The sequence below is a fragment of the Acomys russatus genome, chromosome 8 (genome assembly GCF_903995435.1).
Source record: "Acomys russatus chromosome 8, mAcoRus1.1, whole genome shotgun sequence".
Taxonomy (NCBI): domain Eukaryota; kingdom Metazoa; phylum Chordata; class Mammalia; order Rodentia; family Muridae; genus Acomys; species Acomys russatus.
Window position 1 is genome coordinate 28,789,297 of NC_067144.1, and position 20,056 is coordinate 28,809,352.

The 20,056-nt window shown below is 40.3% G+C and overlaps 1 protein-coding gene across 2 annotated transcripts; it reads right to left on the bottom strand.

Annotated features, from left to right (window-relative positions):
- Nucleotides 1-1,650: 1,650 nt before the first annotated feature.
- Nucleotides 1,651-19,762, bottom strand: LOC127192716 (OX-2 membrane glycoprotein). 2 transcript variants are annotated; one of them, XM_051149990.1, is made up of 5 exons: nucleotides 19,593-19,762; nucleotides 15,495-15,821; nucleotides 13,283-13,555; nucleotides 10,805-10,948; nucleotides 1,651-1,776 (listed from the first exon to the last, which is right to left on the bottom strand). In XM_051149990.1, exons 1-4 carry the CDS (start codon nucleotides 19,729-19,731, stop codon nucleotides 10,806-10,808), a joined length of 882 nt encoding a protein of 293 aa, XP_051005947.1. In that variant the 5' UTR covers nucleotides 19,732-19,762; the 3' UTR covers nucleotides 1,651-1,776; nucleotide 10,805. The 2 variants fall into 2 exon arrangements, with proteins under 2 accessions (XP_051005947.1, XP_051005948.1); XM_051149991.1 differs by lacking the exon at nucleotides 19,593-19,762 and having other exon boundaries at nucleotides 13,283-13,550; nucleotides 15,495-15,711.
- Between the last annotated feature and the right edge of the window lie 294 nt (nucleotides 19,763-20,056).

Here is a 20,056-nt window from a genome sequence, read left to right on the forward strand (position 1 = left end):
AATGTCCTTGAATGATGAGAGGGGTGAGTCCTGAGGACAATATGTTGGAGAAGTGCTGCTGTCACTCCTTTTGCCTGACCCAGCAATGATCCAGCTGTGATACCAAAACCACAGCAAGACAGAGTGCTAATTCCTACTGTGCACAAAACCATCTGAGATAGTCATGTGTGAGGTCTGGTATTTAAAGGTAAACTGAGAGAGCACACCCAGGAAACTCTGCATCTCAGAGAGCCATGTCAAAAGAAAATACCTACAATAGCTCTCACCAACCACACCAGAATCTTGTGAGTAGGCAGGAAGGTCAACTGAGTATTTCACACACACACACACACACACACACACACACACACACACACACACACACACACACAAAGAGAGAGAGAGAAAAAAATCCAAGTATTATTCTTTATTTCTATATTTTTCAAGGGAATGCAACACATCAAGTATTTAGTTGACACTTTTTAATCGTCAGTATTTTTTAATACAAATATAAGAAATTATACAGAATTAAATAACACATGAAAGGCATACCAAGTATATAAATATCCAGTTTAACAATGAAAACAACTTACACTTGAATTCCTAGGTCACTGTATAGAGACAGACGAAGCAAAGGATACAGAGAGGAACTTCACTGGTTGTGTCAAAGGGTTAAGAATTAACAGCTCACAATGTCTTTAGACCAAAGGGATTGTATTCCAGAGTTGCCTTCTCTTTGTGAAGAGTTAAATCACAGAAAAAGAAGCTGAGAGAGAGAGAGAGAGAGAGAGAGAGAGAGAGAGAGAGAGAGAGAGAGAGAGAGAATATACAACTGACTGCTGTACAAGAAGTTCTTACGCATCTGTTTTCATAATATATTATCATTACACTAGACAGGATTCAGAACGGCTTAAAAGAGCGTGGTATTATGGGCCAGGTGGATGGGGAAAGCATGCTTTTTTTGGTAAAGATGTGAACTACTGGCTAAGACTAGCAATATCGCCTAACTGCTATAAAAATAAGTTAAACGGACACATTACGGTTGCCAATGTTACTTCACACTAAATTCTGCCCTATTTTCATTATAGTAACCCTCAGAGAAGCGCGTGGAGAGCGGCAGGGGAGGAAAGGATTCTAGCAAGGCCAACAATTAGCAGGACAATAGCAGGTGGTAGACTAGATACTCAAACAACAGGGAAACACACTTGTGGACCTAAGAACAAAAGCAGAGATTGGACACCAACAGAACGGGTAAAAGGTAGTCTCAGGAGTTCTTTGGACCCTTCTGTGTTCTTTCTTCTCTTTCTCTTCACTTCTTCTTTTGCTTATTCTTCATTTTTCCTCCTAGAATTCCATCAGGTTTCAGGCGTGGCAAATTTCCTGGTGCCACTCTTTTCTATTTTGTATAAGGACGAGAAAGCTCTGTGAAGTAAATTGACTATGATTTTCCCCCTCTAGTGGGAGGCCACGTCAGCCTGAGAGCCACCTTGGCGCTGGTGATTCGAAGTCTGGTGCCTTTCTGACAGCATGGCACGGCATTGCTCTGCAAAACCAAGTCCTACAACAGACCTGAGGCACACGACTTCCTCTTGGAATGAATGCAGACACTGAGGACCCAGGACAGCAGCAAACAAAGTCAAATCCCTCACAGGCTTGCTTCCGTGTCTTTTGCTTTTTTTTTTTTTTTTTTTTTGGTCCCATGGAGAATGACCTTTTCCCTCCTGTTTTCCTTCCACATCAGATTCAAGTAGACCAGGGAAAAAAACTTTCAGGGTTCTGTATAATTTCTCTAGGGCTCTGGATAAAAGAAAGAGAAGTGTGTCAACATTGGATATTTCTAATTTCTCAACATACTTTAAACAATTAACAGCAGCAGGATTAAGAATCCTTTACCTTATAGTTTTTCTTTTCCCTCACTCCCTTCCTGTTTGTTGTTTTTAAAGATACAGTTTCACTCTGTGGCCTGCGCTGTCCTAGAATTCACTGACTCACTTTGGATCCCAGAATGGCTTCGGGCTAGCAATAATCTAGTTCAAGGCCCTTACTTCCTTGGTCTCCAGAGTGCTGGGATCCCACCCTGGCTGGAAGCAGGCACTTCTGACCCAGTAGTGGACTAGGGAATGACCTAAGCCTACAAGGAAAGGCAAGTTCTCACGAACACCAAACGATGGGAGAGCTTCTCACTGAGGAGATCCCAGAGCTTTGTTTCCTCTGGGCTATAAACTGCGAGACCTCAGATTGGGAATAGTGGTTAAGTGGACATTTTTTTTCAAGTGTTACTGACTTCCTAGCACAAGTGGGAGGAAGCCATCTTCCCCACAAGGAATGAAGACAGTGAGATAATAGAGCTGGAATTTAACCTCCATACTTCCCTCCCTCTCTGTGTACTCTTAGGTCATTTTACTGGGTCTTTCAAAGTTCTGCATATTTTAGATGCCAACATTTTCAGCATTAGCTACCAATGATTCTCAAAATGATTCCCCAACATGGCCCAATATTTTAATACAAGTGAGTAATAATAATAAAAGGAAAAGAGCTGACAGACATGCAGTAATTAATTTTTTTTGTTATTGTACTTAACAGACATGAATTTACCCTGTCAAATTGTTATCACACTATCTACTTAGTCTCGCCAAACACTTTACTGAAGATTGGAAAGAAGTAGAGTTTGGATGGGCAACCCTCCTCAGGCCACCCTCCTCAGGCAACCCTCCTCAGGCAACCCCCCTCAGGCCATACCCTCCTCAGGCCATACCCTCCTCAGGCCATACCCTCCTCAGGCCATACCCTCCTCAGGCAACCCTCCTCAGACCATACCCTCCTCAGGCCACCCTCCTCAGGCCATACCCTCCTCAGGGCATACCCTCCTCAGGCCATACCCTCCTCAGGCAACCCTCTTCAGGCCATACCCTCCTCAGGCCACCCTCCTCAGGCCATACCCTCCTCAGGGCATACCCTCCTCAGGCCATACCCTCCTCAGGCAACCCTCCTCAGGCCACCCTCCTCAGGCCATACTTCATGGAGGATTGTTCTAAAATCTTAATGGCTTTTCTCTCTTTTTACATTTTACATTTTTAATTCCTTTGCTATGGGTCAACCATCTCTGTTCTCCTCCATGGCCATCTTGTTTTCTGTTTCCAGGTTCTTAGTAGGACTGATGCCAAGATGCTGGCCTCTGACTACTTATCTTTAAAAAGTGGCTCTGACTTCCCTTTTATTATATGCTATAGATGGTTTTCTTAAAAATCTGTATTCACTTTTTCATAGTATCCTTATCCATGAATTAATTTATCACACACACACACACACACACACACACACACACACACACACACACATATATATATATATATATATATAATAAGCAGCCTTCTTATCTTCCTCCCCCCCCAAAAAAAACCCCAACAACTCAGTTTAAGCAAAATAATTCTACATCATCAAAATAAAACAAATTACATTACCAATATCAAGAAATCAATATTAGGAAACACAAAGTCATTTCAGTATATATATACATATATACATACATACATATATTTGCTACATATACCTTCTGTCCTTTCTCCCCTCTCAGCTTATCTTGACTCTAAACTTTTCTAAACCTGCTTGTGAAATGAACACGGTGTCTTCTCCCTTCTAATTACTCCTATTCCTGTGTTCAAACCAGCTTCTGAGTTCTATTCTCTCAAAGCTGCTTGCTATAATCCGCATGTGTTTTTCTCTATTCAACTTCTGGAGCTCTCCTTCATTTTATCACTTGTGCAATTAATGAAAACACACATTGATAAAACCACCAGTGATCACAGACTTAGTAACGACAGAAAACATCACATAGTGGAAACTTACTATGACACAGTGATGTGAATGGAGCTTTGATGGCATAGACGACAGATTAAACTGCTGGTAGCTTAAAATTAACCATGACAAAAGCATTTGTATTAAATAATTTGGTGAAAGCAACTCTACCAGCTATCCTCTAAACTAGTGCTGGCTTTTTAGTATTTTCTAATTGAGTGCATTTCTTCTAAAATGTTCACCACATTCTTATAACTATAGTAAATACTACCATTTTCCCAATGCAGAGAAAGAAACATAGAGATGTAAAATGGTTTACCCAACGGTAACCAACTATTTTTTAAAAAAGAAATAAGACTTTTTGGATTCACCAAGTAAGTTGCAACTAAAAGAAAAGAATGATCCAAAACTAGCCAATTCTGTATGTCATTTAAAGTCTCCTTTACAAAAATAGATAGTTAAAATATTGAACTACTGAAGACAGGAATACTATTATAGAATTATATCAAGGAAGAAATACTATTATAGAATTATCTCAAGCAGCCCTGGGAAAATGAAACAAAATACAGTTAGACAGAGGAATGAGCTCCAGAGGCCTTTTGTAACACATGAAGTTTACAGTAACAAGGGTGTCAGGCACATGACAATCACTAAAACCTTTGCTTGTAGATGTTCTTATTATTAAAACAAAGTTTACCATATAATGAAGAAATGGTTGTCCCTAGCTTGATTGATGTACAGATCTGAATGTGCAAATCGTTTACAATTTGGACACGCAGTCTAAGTACTGTACAATTTTGTCAGCCTACAAAGTAATACAAGCAGTCAAATTGAAATCATGGATGCACACATTTTTTGAAGATGAAAACCCCCAGTGATATTTAGTAAAAATAATCTTCAAAGGACTTACAAAATACAAGGCTGATTTTTTTCTCTTTGTTGCATAAATATGGGAAAAAGTTGTAAATTTTACAACCAGTGACCAAAGAGACTCCTTAGAACTGGGACAGTTGCTGACTTGCCCTAATCTCTTAATCATAGGTAACTTCACTTGGATTCTCTGTAAGACCAAGGTGAAATATTACCCTTAGCACTGAAGATCATGATATTAGGCAGGACCAACCTGGTCTTTCTCATCCATCATAACTTAATCAACAGCTCATGTTGATTGGTCTGATTTGTTTACTAAAAAGAGAAATAGACTGTACTGTGGTGCTCTCTGGTCTATAGAAGCTTCCATAATATTCTATCATGAGATAGAAGATTGTGTTTAAGTTAGGAAAGAAAAAGTCAACAAGAGAATAAACTTCTACCTGCTATATTAAGGTGTGTGTGTGCGCGCGCACATGCGTGTGTGCATGCACGTGCAAGTTTGAGCAAGTATGGTACTTATTAGTCCTGTGTTTAAAAAATGTATTGTATATGCACTGTTGACATTTTTGATGCTTATTGGTAGGGATTTTAATGAGTATTGAGGAAAATACTCTGGTACTTGGCATCCACAACAGCCTCATATTAGTCTCTAAATATTAGAGACTTGGAAATCTCCATTTTTTCCTCTTTAGACAGTCTTCTCCTACATAGCCCAGGATAATTTTAAACTTGAAGATCTTTTTTTTTTTTTCCCAATCTTTCGGTTGTCGATATTATAGGCATGTACCATCATACCCAGTTAGAAACTTCCATCTAATTAAGTTATGATGGATGAGAAAGACCAGGTTGGTCCTGCCTAATATCATGATGTTCAGTGCTAAGGGTAATATTTCACCTTGGTCTTACAGAGAATCCAAGTGAAGTTACCTATGATTAAGAGATTAGGGCAAGTCAGCAATCCTTGCTACTGTGAGGGGTGTATGAGTAGAGAGACGCAGGAAGTGTATAAGAATTGGGGTTCCAATTAAAAGAACCAATATTGGTAATATTTCTGAAAGTAGAAGTTACATTTTCCTGTTAAAGGCTTGTGGCACAAAAAACGTAAATAAGATTGAAAAATACTGGCAACAAAGTCTTGCTTTGTACGAAGGAGGTGAAGATTCAATGGAAAAGCTAAAGTAATGTGATCAGAGGGGTGGTCTGACTTTGCTATGATGTTCTTTGAAACAGTGTTGCCTTGAACAATGCTGCAGCCAAGGAATTACAGGTCCTGGATACTTGTACTCAGAGGCCAGGCAGCAGCTATTTCTCCACTTACTCTGGCCTGCCTTTGCATTTGTGGCAGCGTAATGAGAGTCTCTTATACCATTCCCATGCTAATTTCAGGAAAGTGGGAAGATGATACCTTACATGGAAGAGTGGGTTTGTCTGTGTGATTTAGTTAAAGGCCCAGAGATATAGATAGGCCTACTGCAACCATACATGCCTTTATGAAGGTAAGAGGAAGGCAGGGGAGCCAGTGAGAAACTCAGTTTGAGAATGTCATCACTGGCATCACTAACTCTGTAGATGGAAATGAGAGATGGGGGAGGGATGTTAATCTGAAACTGTTGGATCAACACAGAAAATGGTTTTTCTTCTAGGACCTGAAGAAAGGAAGTTAGCCTTGAAGACATCTTGATTTTAGCACAGTGACTCTAATGTTGGATTTGGTACCTAAAGGATTATAGGAAAATGAATTTTTGTGGTGTAAACCACTAAGTTTGCATTAATTTGATAAAGAAACAATAGAGAAAATAGTGTTTATCTTCCTTGGCTATTTATGTACTTTTGTAAATTAACTCAACCGCATCCTTCCAATTTACATAACATGAATGTGTGTTCTCTATGCTACAGAACTGAAAGTGTGGACCTGCTCAGCCAGGCTCCAGAGTGTAGACTTTCATAGGTGAGGGGCGTGCCAGCTCCAAAGAATGCAACTGGCAATACATAAGAGGGAAAGAGCACATTAGAGGATTATTTGACTTAAATATTTCAGATCCTGGGTATTTCATCAATTTGTCTAATAAACGAAACTAATGTGGACAGATGATCTCTAAAAAAAAAAACAACAAACAAACAAACAAACAAAAAAAAAAACATAGCCAAACAACTAAGGAGATGGCTGTCCATTTGAGAACTAAGCTGCCACTGAGTTGCTATGTGGAATGTTAGGATGACTCCTGGAGATGCTCCCGCTGTGGAGTGAAACTCAAGAACTGAACACTTGGGCCATTTATGCCAATTTTTTTTTTTTTTTTTGGATTTTGGAGAATAGCAAAGAACAGTTTCCTGCAAGAAAGCCCAATCTTTGAGAGATTGGTGATCAAATTATATCCTGTCATTTTGGAATGAGTGGCATTTTTACACATAAAGAAAATATACACATGTAATTACACACATGTAATTTTTTTCATAAAGGCCTGAAGTACAGCATTTATCACAGCAATGCTAACCTGAATAGTTTCTTAAAGATTCCCCATTGCTTCCCTCCCATAAAGCCTTGTGGTCCTTCCTAGGACTGTGATGATTCTGGGGTGGGGCAGGATGCTCACTCACCCAGTCCCTTTCTCTGGAGAGTGATAGCATGATTAGTTAAGAAGAAAGACTCTAAGTGCCTTAGCAATGAATGTCCTTTGGATTATCTTCTCAGCTAATGATGAATTTTACCACCACAAACTGTTCACTGAATACCTTTGTTTATTGACGTAATAGTGAGCTTTAAATAGCAGTCAGTGCGTGCTCTTATCCAGGAAATAGTAGATTATTAATGTGATCATTGTGTATTAACAAAAGCCCATCCCACAGCTCAGGTTACTAGGGATTACGGGAAGCCAAAATAAATATAAATATTATGTGGCCAAACTATACTTTTATAAGAAATATCCAGCACTTAGAGGAAAAGTGAAGTCTGGAATATATGTCTCATTTGAGTGTCTGTCTGCCCTCTTTTACTTCCAACACAATCTTGAATCAATAGAAACAAAGCAAATAAAATAGCTTATCTACTCAAAATGAAGAGTTCTAACACATGATGGTATTTACAGTGATCTGCTCCAAAGCAGAACCAAAGTTTCATTCCTTGTTTCTGAGAACTAAGTGATAAATCATAGGTGACTTTTGAGAAATGCAGCCTCAAATTTACTTTCATTGTCTTATGTGGAGAAGGTATGAACTAATGACATCATTGACTGTTACCAGAAAGAATGATTATGGGATGGTAGAAAATTTCCCTAGGAAACTTTGAATTCTTTCTTACTTTCTTTTTCAGTAAGAGAATACTGCAGTCACAGAAACAAAACAAAGCAGGCATATTCTTTAAAGACTTCTTAGTGTCATAAGGGTAAACTCGGGGAAATAAATATGACAACTGTCCTAGGAGTGATGTAGAGAAGGACCTAGTCACTGTCATATTTTCCTTCAGAACCAAAAAGAGAGCACAGGGCACTGTCCTAGACTGTACAGAGTCACAAGAGGAGTTGGGGGAGGCTGGCCTCTGTGCAAAGACAACAGTAGTTATTACAGATACTCCCTCTGGGCAAAAGTAAATTTGTTTGCACTTTTGTGGGTCATGAATTGTGATTGGGATCTAAAAGGAGGTTTTTTTTTTTAATGATTTAGGAAACATTGCTTAGCTGAACACATGTTTAGTGGCTCTGGAGCCCTCCACGGATATAAGTCAGCTCAGGTTCAGTTTTGCAAGTGCCATTCATCTTTCTTATCTTCCTGCAAAGCACGTGCGTGCATGCGTGTACACACAGACACACACACACACACACATGCACACATACACCACACTCATACACATTCACCCCCACACTTAGAAACACACACATTCACACATCATATTCACATACATATACATGTACACACACACTCACACACACCTTCACAAACACTTAAAAACACACACATTCATACATTCATAGTCACATGCACACACACACACACACACACACACACATGTGCATTCAGTTCCACTTTCATTTCCCATTGCATGTTCACAACATGGGTTTTTGGATCACTGGGTTCAGAGACTTTCATGTCTAAAAGTTTTATGAGCTCAAAAAAGGAGGGGAAGAAAAAGTGAATGAGAACAGAAAAAAAGGTGGGAAAGACAGAAGGAACTTTTGCATGAAAAAAAAGAGAGGTGTCATTTTATATATATGTATATTACTTTTTTCTTTCTCATAGTTTTCTACATAGATTAAAATTTGGTTCTTTGTGAACCAGCATCTCCTTGGCTCTGGGAAATTAAGCTTCCAAAATAAGTGACACTTGGCTTTAATAACAGTAAGTATACAGAATCAAATCTTATGGTTGTTAACATCCTGAAATCTTTTTTAAAAACTCAAATTAGGCAAAACATGAGCATGCAGAAAAACTGACTGACATGGCCATATGTCATGTCAATATTTGCCAACGAATGGCGATCCGAGTGCTATAAGGTTCAAATAAAGCATGAGCATTGATTTTCTTTAAGTGAGGCAAAAGTTGAGCACAGACATAGGCTGCCTCTTTTTGGCATTTAGCAGTTCTGTTCCTCAGAAAATCTAAGACTTGCTTAATGAACAAAGAGCTATTACTTTGAAAATATCCCTATATAGTGAAATGCATCTTGGGCTTAATAGCTAACTAGTCAAAATGAACTTTAGGAAATGAATTTGAATCTTTTAGATTTTTTAATTTTTGGTTAGAAACACAGAACAGCTTACAATGAACGCAACTGATAAAAGTAGTTCCTTTCTAGTCAAGAGTGCGGTCCGGAAAGCAGTCTGCTTGTTCTAACCTGTTTATAAGGATTGACTGTGACCTTCAAGAAGGAAGCTAGCTTTCCTTTCTGGCCTCTCATTACCTAATTGAAAAACCAAAGTGTTTGGATAAGATAGACTCAAAGAGCTTTCTGCTCTTTGGGGAGGGCTTTGTGTTCTATGGCTTCTCTTTAAATGCCATGAGATTGTATTGCATACAGAACAAATCCTTTTATCTACTTTATAAAAAGGGGTCACTGACATTGAAGGCTCATTGCTTATTTTGTAAATTCATATGAACTAATCTGGTGTTTATAAGGCTTAGGCAAGATAAGGTAGTCCAAAAAGTTGTGAGGACATAAAAAATAGCCCACAAAACAAAGTGAAAAAAAAAATAAGGCAGAATTTGAGGAAGATTTTTAAATCAAATTCTAGAATATAACTTAAACTTAACATTTATTTTATCCCCTGACCCTGAAGTTCAGTTCTCTAAGATGGAAGAAACTCCCATGTCACCCCTTAACCCTGGAAAATTCCCATTTTAAAACAAAACAATACAAAAAACAAATCATGGCTTTGCGTTCAATAGGTTGTGCACAGGCTTCAGAAAACAAAGAAATTAAAATCTTGTTTGAACTATAGCTCACTCTCTCGTTTTCCTTTATATTGTCTATGATTTGGCTGGCAGTCACAAGGCAGTGAGCTACAATAAGAGGAAGAGAATTTGGAAAATACCTTTGAAAATTTATTCATGCGACCTCCAGCTATTCACTCGATTGATAAATGAACACTTATTGAGCAATATACGCACATATAGGCATGTGTGTGTATGCGTGGCAAATGTTGGTACTGGGTAAAAAGAAATTCCCAGCCTGAAAAGGCATGAAGAATAATATAAAATAACACGTACATGTGTGGACCACTTGTATGTTGATAGTGTTTGAGGTTTCAAGAAAGTATAGCATAGGAAGTGCCATTTAATGAGATGGCACTGGGCAATTTCACAGTTTTTTAATTGGTCAGACGGCTTGTGGGTTGCTGTAGAAAGAGGTAAGATTGGCCTTACTAACAGGTGGACAGGTCTCTATGGGGGTGCCAGATTTCTTTATTTGGTTGCAACAGGTCCTACTGTGGTCCTATTGTCATTTTTTCTTCCTAAGAGCTCTTACGCTAAGCTTATGAAATAACCTTTAACATATCATAGAAAATGAAAAGCAGAAATATCCACCAGCAAGAGAGTGAGTAGCTTGTCTTAAACAGCATCAACCTTTACGTATTTTATAAACAGTAAACATAAGAATGTTGCCCCCCTCTTATTTATATACTCAAACAAACCACAAATTATTGTAAAGAAAAAGGATGCTTACCTTATTTCATTCTTTGCATCCCCTGCGACGACTCACCTCGCTCCTGGTTTCGGTGGCGTTTCCAGTATAATAAGATTGAGATCAAGACCAGGAGAATTACCAGAGAGACGATGCTTAGCAACAGTGGAACTGAAAACCAAAATCCTGTGGGTGGAGAGGGGAGAACGGGGAAGGGGAGTCAGAAGAGGAGGCTGCTAAGACAAAAATGGAGATAAAGCAACGCTTATGATGAGTTTTTATGACAGCTGAGCTCTCATTAAAATTATGCTAAGTACATATGGAGTTACACCTGTAGTCTTGACCTCATAGGAAGTGTAAAACATTCAGAAAGTAGTGACAGCCCACATACTTCATGCAGTTACAGACAGTAAGATCGATTGCTGCAAATTCCAGGAGTTAAACGTCATTAGTATCTAACAGACTTAGGAATGAAATCACTCCTAACCGGGGAAGCTAACTGAGCTCCATACCAGGGTGGAAAATATAAGAGTCAAGGATTAGTCAAACTTTTTTTTTTTTGCCTCCAAAGCTCATATTCTTTGCCTTAGGTTACGCTAAGGTAATATATTTATTAAATAGATAAATAAATAAATATGCTGGGAATTAGAAAGGGGGAAATCATGGATCCCACGGTGTCAACCGCTAGAGGTGATTCATTCAGTGCTTTACTGCATTCCTCCCAAGCTCTGCTGCCATTACTAAATCTCTTCCTCGAAGAGCTTCAGTGCAGTCCAGCTAAACACTGGCTCCTTGGTGTCGAAAACACAAAGGGAGAGGAAGCAGCTAGCAGCACCTCATCGGTAGCGGACATTTTACAACTGAATTGAAAGCCTTCAGGCTTGTCTCATTTCTGTGATTTCTACAGCTGCGTATGAGACTCTTGGCTTCATCAGTAAACGTTCACAGAATAAACAAATACTGTGCAAACAATAGAAAACATCTTATGCTGTGGAAGTCAAACGGAGCATTCCTGGAAAAGCACTTATTTACTTTTTCAAGTTCTTGTTTTTCAAGGACATTTGCTCTTGGCCTTGGCTTATCCTTACGCTCCATTCCCAAAAATCCAAATGCAGCATACAGGCTGTTTGACCAAAATTCATCCAAATACTCAATTTCTAACTAGCCCTGAGGTTTTAGGGAGCCCAGCTAGACAGGACTGTAAGAGCTACTTCCTGGAGACCACTGGCCAAGAAGGTGGTGTGGCCAACTTTCCCAGGTTTTATTGATTGAAACCTGCCCCCACACAGCTGCCATTATTTTAGGCTGCTTATCAACACGTGCCACTTCTAGTGCTTGGAGTTCAAAACTACAGCGATAAAGCCATGCCTGTTAAGTAAGTTCTTAACTCTGAAACCAAGCTCTCTGTAGTCACTCACACATAATTCTCAAACCTTGTGTGCACGTGTCCCAGAGAGAGCCATTTGGAAGGAATCATCTGAGAGATTAGAAAAAATATACGAATGGTAAGTGGTTTCTCTTCAAAGAATAATGACCCTCTAGATGGGGCCTTTCTCAGTGAAGATTTTCCAAAGATTTCATGACAGATGAAGAGGGTCCTGCAGGACACCTTCCTAATCCCTCAGAATGGGCTGAGGCCCCATCTCTGTCCCCTTTGGTACTTTTATGATCTACTGTGGCGTTCTTGCTGTAGCACCGAACACACAGATCTGTGATTGCCTAGGAAATAGTTCCTTGTTGATGTTTATGTATGTAAACATACATACCCAAGGTATGTAAGGAGTATGTTTCCCGTCTACCATTTCTGGCAATTTCACTTTCTGGAGCTTCAGCTAGCTATTGTGTAGTCCAAAAATATAAAAGAGAAGTCCCAGAAAGAAACAACTCATAACTTTGAGCTCATGTGCTTGTCTGAGCAATGTGCTCACCTTTCATGTCATCTCATCCCGCCAAGGGTATGAATTGTCCTGTGTATCCACACCGTGTGTGCTAGCCTCCTGTTAGTCATGGAGGAGCTGCCTTGATTTTCAGATTGTCTGGTTTTTGTATCTCATAAAGCAATTCTAAATACAAATGTTAATTACAAGTACAAATTCTATATACAAATGTTAATTAAAGCAGCTTGCTATGGTTGCATTCTCTTACTTGGTGGTCCTTATTTCATCTCTTACCATGCCTAATTAGAGAGCTAACTTAATTATAGGTACATGTGAATATGTATGTGTGTGTGTGTGTGGTGTGTGTGTGTGTGTATGTGTGTGTGTGTGTGTGTGTGTAAAACATAGAATTCTATACTCTCTGCAGGATTACAAATCTATTGGAGGTCTTAGAATGTCATTTCTGTGGGTGGGGAGACTACAGCAAAACTCGCTGTATTCACTCCCTTAAGCTCTTACTACCTTTGCTCCAGTCTCTCTTTAGCTATGGTCTTTGCTGAACAGTTGAGAGTCTCTGAAGAACATATCTTCTGAATGCGTGAACATAGATGCACCATAGTCTCCCTTGCCCACCCTCTCTTACCTTTGTCCAGAGTCTGCTTGTAGTCAATCACAGTCCCCAGGTATAACACCTGGCAGATCACTTCCTTCCCAACCTGATTCTTGGGGTCTTTGACCCTGAGGATGCTGGTGACAGATGTAGTCCCATTTGAGTGGTGGTGACTCTCGGTACTATTCTCAATTCCTGACCCAGTGCCCTTCCAGGAAATGGCAGGGGCTGGGCGAGCAGTCGCAGAGCAAGTAATGTTTAGGTGGTCTTCAAAATAGTTGTAGTGAAGGAACACTATGGGCTGTACTGCGACAAAAGAAAAAACACATGGCCTGCCATCAGTTAAGTACCTCGTCTGGGATCTGCGTTTTCTCTCTGGGACTTACAGAAAGACAATGGAAGCTGGACAGATAAGGTGACACATCCTCCCCCAAATCTCAGCTCTTTCAGTGAGTCCAAACCTCGAATGAGAAATGCCATGTTTGTACTGTCTCTAGAATAACTGGCTGGTTAAATGGAGATAACGAAGACATGAAATCATCTTTTTCTCCTCCATATGGTGTATGTCTTTTGGGTTATGTTTCTCAGAAATCATCTGAAAGTATATCCTAAGCAACACTTCTGTATGTTTACTCAGTACCTATGAGAAGCACCAGACAGGGCAGAGCTCCCAAAGCCTGTTGTTTAGAGAAAAAGCCATTTTCCTGCACAAAGCTGAATGAGGAAGAGAGGAGACACCCCCCTCCACACACACAAATTGCTTAATTAGAAGACCTACCCAAAATGCAAACTAGGAACTCAGAGTTCCTAACTGGAAAACTCAGAGAGTGACTGCTGGAAGGGCCTCAGAGGTTGCCTGACAAAGTTTGGGAAAATATTTAGAAGAAAAATATATAAATTTCCCACCAGCTGCAGCCTGTTCTCTTTGTAAATGCCTCCCCAGCTAGCACCTGCTTTTCTGTTGGAATGCTGACCTTGTTTCTGCCAACTGCACAAACCAATCCTTCCGTATCTGGCTTTGAAGCTCAGGAGTTAATTAGAAGCCAGCAGTGAGTGAAAGCTTGTTTGTGCCTGCAGGTTCAAGAGATAGGTAGATTACACAGTAGCTGGAGAGCAGAAATGTAGAAGGGAGGCCAGATTCCAAGCTCAGTAAGTGCTGGGAGAGATAAAGGTAAGGAAAAAGATTATTATTTGTATGATTAGATTACGTACCATAGGGGCATCAAAGAATGGCTTAGATGCAAGTTGTAAGGTTTGGTGAAAGGACCATTCACCTTGGGTGAGAACAGGATTTCCAGTTTTGGGGATGGAGGGAGAATGAGCTGGAGGAAAAAAATGTGCAGAAATGAGAAAATATGAGATGAGAAAGGAAGGGAGAGGAGACAAGAGGGAGGGACAGGGGGAAAAGGAGGGGAAGAAGTGAGAGAAACAGACAGACACAGACGTAGAAATCAAGACATAACACTGAGAGGGCGCATCATAGGCAGAATAAGTAGAAGACTCCTGTCTCCTTCGCAGAATTTCCCACATTACCTTACCTAGTGAATCCCCTCCTTTCCCATGGTCAAGTCTCTTAACATGCTTAAAGCACCATATGTGTAATGCCTCCTAAAGCCACTACCTCACATGTGGTGTTACAAAGTCACCCTTAGTCCCACTTCCTAATGCTTCCTCACAGCCATGTGTCAGCACAGAAAACAATCTCATCACATCACTAAGCCTGTGGGATGCTTAAGGAATGCTTCCAACCCTGTGATATTCCTAGTAGCATCAGTTCGTTATAAAAAGCCTCTGCTGGCTGTCCCCTCAGCAATCTTGAAATCGCTTCCTTGAACTAAAACAAGAGAGAGGCATCACATTGGCTCCAGGTTAGGCTATCCTGCCTCTGCCATGAGGCCCAGCCGTCGTAAAGACCCCTAGAGATAATGTATTGCACATTCATTGTCCAAAAGCCAAGTCAGAATTCAATCACTGCCATGGAGAACTTGTCACCCTCATCATTGCCTTCAATTTTTGGTGACTTCAAGACCCTAGAGAGAAGATCATTCCAGCCAGACAATCTAGTACGGTGCCCGGAGAGCTCCAAAGTCTGTGAAAACAGCTACAGTGCGTGAGAGGCTAGGTGCCTTCCAGTGACGCTGCCCTTGCTCACAGGACGGAAAACCCAGGCACTACAAACGCAGTCCCAACGCTCGTGGAAACCGGATTTCTGAAAAAGAGAGAATGTATTCTCAAAGATCCTCACCATAGAGCGTGAGGCAGGCGGTTCCTGAGATCTTTCCAGAGCCAAAGGTATTGAAGAGACACATGTAGCAGCCCTCATCATCCAGCGTGGTGTTCCAGAAGGTGATGCTTGTGTTCCACAGTCCCAGCTCAGTGATGTTTATCTTGTTCCTATAGGCAGGCTGGACCACAACCCCATGGGTTTTGCTGTAAGTGACCATGTTTTCTGGGCTTACAGCTTTCTTTTTCTGCCAAGTCACAATCAAGGGCTCCTGGGATATTTTCAGGGAACATCGTAAGGACGCAGGTGTGTGCAGTAGCTTTCTTTCATCCTGGGTCACCACTTCCACTGTGGAACCAAAAAGGATATTTATATTTTAGAACCTTATTACACACACACACACACACACACACACACACACGCACGCACACACGCACGCACGCACACACCTGGTAACAAATAGAATATATGCTGAAATTCAAATATAGAAAAGAATGAAAAACACAAAGAAGAAAATAAAATGTATGTACATGTCTATATGTTAGCAGAAAAATAGTTCTGTTTGACTTTTAAATGCTGAAGCAAAGAATAAGAACAAGAAAATGCCTAGTAACCAGAAATCACAAAGAACCCCCGGGAGCTGGAGAATAAGTAGAATAATTGAGCATAAAAACTGCCAGGCAGAATAGGATTATTAGGTGAGTTCATGCTTAGTGAAGTGTGAGCCAGAAGAAAAGAAGGGCCAAAGAGCAGCAGGCAGAATGAACAATTTAAGCAAAAAAAAAAAAAAAAAAAAAAAAAAAAAAAAAAAAAAAAAAAAAAGATTGAGGTACTACACATGCATACACACACATGCACACACACACATGCACGCATGTGTATATACATGTACACACACATAAACATGCACACATATGTATAAACACATGCATATGCACACACATACATGCACATATGTGTATATACATGTATACACACATAAACATGCACACATATGTATATACACACGTGCACACACATACACGCACACATGTGTATGTACATGTATACACACATAAACATGCACACATATGTATATACACACACGCATATGCACACACATGCACATATGTGTATATACATGTATACATACACATAAACATGCACACATATGTATATACACACACGCATACACACACATGGAGCATCCCAGAGGGCTCAGGCTCTAGAAAATGAGACTGAGCACAGACACACAAGAAGAGCGGTAAACAGGATGATGCTCTGGGAGGTGAGGAGCTCTGGGATGCTCTTGGTGTGCCCAGCATGATCAAGGGATTTTGACACTCAAGTGTGAATCCACATACACTCTATTTTCATTATATGTTATAGTAACAAATTCTTCTCTGCAGTGCTGGCCACTGATACTATGATAGGTGACTTAATGTGTTGGCATCCATGTAATAACAAATAACCAATAGCAGATGACCAAACCTTTGAGAAAGGGACACAATGAAAGAGGAGTAGCAAATGCTATACCCAAGAACTCACAATGAACGAATCCAGGCATCATAAGTCAATAAGCATTTTGGCATGAATATGGGTGAGTAAAAATACAACATTGTAAATGGTAGAAATTAGATATCTGGAAAACAAAAAATATAAACTTTCATCAAACTGTTCAACTTAACAGAATGGCTGCCATTGAGTGAAGAATTAGTACTCCAGAAGGCTGGGCCGCAGCATTCCCCCAGATTGTAACACTTAGGGATGTCTACACAAAGGATTAAAGAAAACCCTAAGGACTATACCTAAGCACTCTAACATTAGCCCAACCGCGCCTTTCACACGGAAGAACTAAAGAAGTGTAACATGATGAGGAGAGCAATCCAACATGAGACAACCATGAAACCTCATGTACCTGACAAGCCAACACTGAGACATGTAAAGCAAACACTGCTGAAATTTCTATGGAAATGTATAAACCCACAGTCATACTATTAGAGTTTTCAGTATGTCTCCCAGAATCTCCAATTCTGTAATTTTAAATCATTAAGGCAAAAATTCATGTATGGGTCCTAGAAACCTACAAGAAGAACATTATGATAGGCAGATTTGGGCCCAGGGGTCCAGTTCAAACTATGGCACAAACCGAGGACAATACAGGCCGTAAACTTCAAACCCCTACCCAGATCTAGCCAATGGACAGGGCATTCTCCACAGTTGAGTGGAGAGTGGGGTATGACTTTCTCACGTACTCTGGTGCCTCATATTTGACCATGTCCTCTGGAGGGGGAGACCTGGTGTCACTCAGAGGAAGGATAGCAGGCTACCAAGAAGAGACTTGATACCCTATGAGCATATACAGGGGGAGGTAATCCCCCTCAGGCACAGTCATAGGGGAGGGGAATAATGGGAAAATGGGAGGGAGGAAGAATGGGAGGATACAAGGGATGGGATAACCATTGAGATGTAACAGGAATAAATTAATAAAAAATAAAAAAAATTCATGTATGATGATATAGAAAAAAATTAAATTTGCTTATAGGTTTTTATATTTTATTTGAATATACTAGATTTACATATGCATTATGTTTTATGTATGAACATATACTACTTGGGTATGTACATACTAAGTGAGAGAATGTATAATCTTTTCAAAACACACACAAAATATTTCCCCAAACTGAACCTGAAATTGCCCTTAAAATTTTTACTGTTTCAGAGCCCTATCTACAAGTCAGTAAGACAAGAAATACCTCAATGCCTTTTTAACTCTAATTACAGCTGAACTTATAACAAAACTCAGAAATTGCCAGAACCTAATGGTAACCAGAGCATGATGCACTCAGCCATAAAGCATTACACTGATGGGCAGATTGAATTCCAGCTACATTTACTGGGTACCAAAGACCCTGAAAATGAATAGAAACTCACTTCTAAACTTCCCCTTCCCATACCAAAAGACAACAGGGAACTAAATAATAAAACGATAGACAACATATAGACTAAGAAAAACACTAAAATTTGTTCTTTAAGGAAAACCAAACAGATGAAATAGTAACGAGTATAAACAGGAACAGAGGGCTGCACGAATGCTCCCCAGAGTATCAGAGAACAAAGGGGCCATAGTGGCCAATACACCTTGGACCACTGTTACCCAACTGGTAATTTAATGATGGGTACTCCTTAAAGGTAATGAGAGCTATAGAAATAAAATTCCCATTGATGAGGTTAAAGTCCCCTGGATATCTGGAGATTTTGCAGAACATATTTGAAGAAAGAAAATGTCACTTTTAGAATGTAGGGTGGAAAGGGGATCAAAACTAGAGCTGAACACGTGAGTGAGCCTGTGCTGGACTATAGATCACCTCCCTTAGTGGGAAAGTCAGCAATGCTTTGGTGCTTGTGTGCAATCCATTTAGTTCTGCTAGTCAGTCAGTAGGTCTATAGTGGACTTAATGTGTCAGGGCTGGTGTGCGGCCAGCCTGCCCTTCACTAGCAGTGACTTTGTCAGCGAGGCTAATGATGAGTGACATCATATCAAAATGATTAGAGAAAACAACAACAACAACAATGACAACAACAACAGCGCAGAAAGTGAGACATGAGCTCCCTTGGAATGACAGCAGCAATAAGGAACTTCAGAGAAGGTGGGACAAGCATGTTTTTGCACAGGAGAAAATGTAAGTTTATGCACCTCTGAGTGTCAGTATTTTTCTACCTTTTACTTTTTGTAAAAAGCAGAGGAACTCAGTTTTAAGGATGGCCTTCCAGGAGGAATAAATCTTTTCCTTTGCTCCAAATATTCCCAGTTCCTTAAAAACTAAATTCAGGAAACTATTTTTCAAGTATTCCCCCCCTCCTAGTTCTGTGGGTGAAAAATCTGACATCATGTTTCAATAGGGAGGGGATGTTTTTCTTAAATCTTGTTCATCTACTGGAATAGCGTCTCAATGCCAAACCGTTCTGCTACTTTGAAAACAAAAGTACGGAAAGTGGGAAGAGCCACTCCCACTGTTCAAGGCTGATGGCATTCCCTAGTAATTCATGCAGATGAATGAGCTAGCTTACCCACGTAGGAGTGGGCAGCATTCACCCCAGAGTCTCTCCGGGGGAGGGGGAAGAACTGAGCGTCTTTACCTTGAGCTGTGCCCAGCGCTACTGCTGCCATGCCCCAAAGCAGGCTGTAGGTGGAGAGATGGCAGAAAGGCCTCCTGAATACCTGAAGACAGAAAGCAAACGACATGGGGGTTGCATTTGGACAGAACCAGGGAAACATCCTTATAATACCCTTTTCCAGGAGATGCTGGAGCCACGTATTTGCCACTAGAGTTGTGTGGAAACAGAACCCAAGGCTATAAGTGGAAGAAATAACAGAGGATCCAGGATGTGGGGAGGGAAGAGCTGCAGTGTGGCTCTTTCATGTGGCATGTGGGTCTTGCGTTTAAAGCTATGACTGTCAAAAGCAGTCTTGAACACATTGGTCTGTCTCCCTGAATCAAAATGCCCCAAGTTAATAGAGAAAACTGCAGAAAATGCAGATGTTGGACAGCTTACCCTGTCCAAATAATCAGGCGCTATTAATATTAAGGACAAAACTCCAA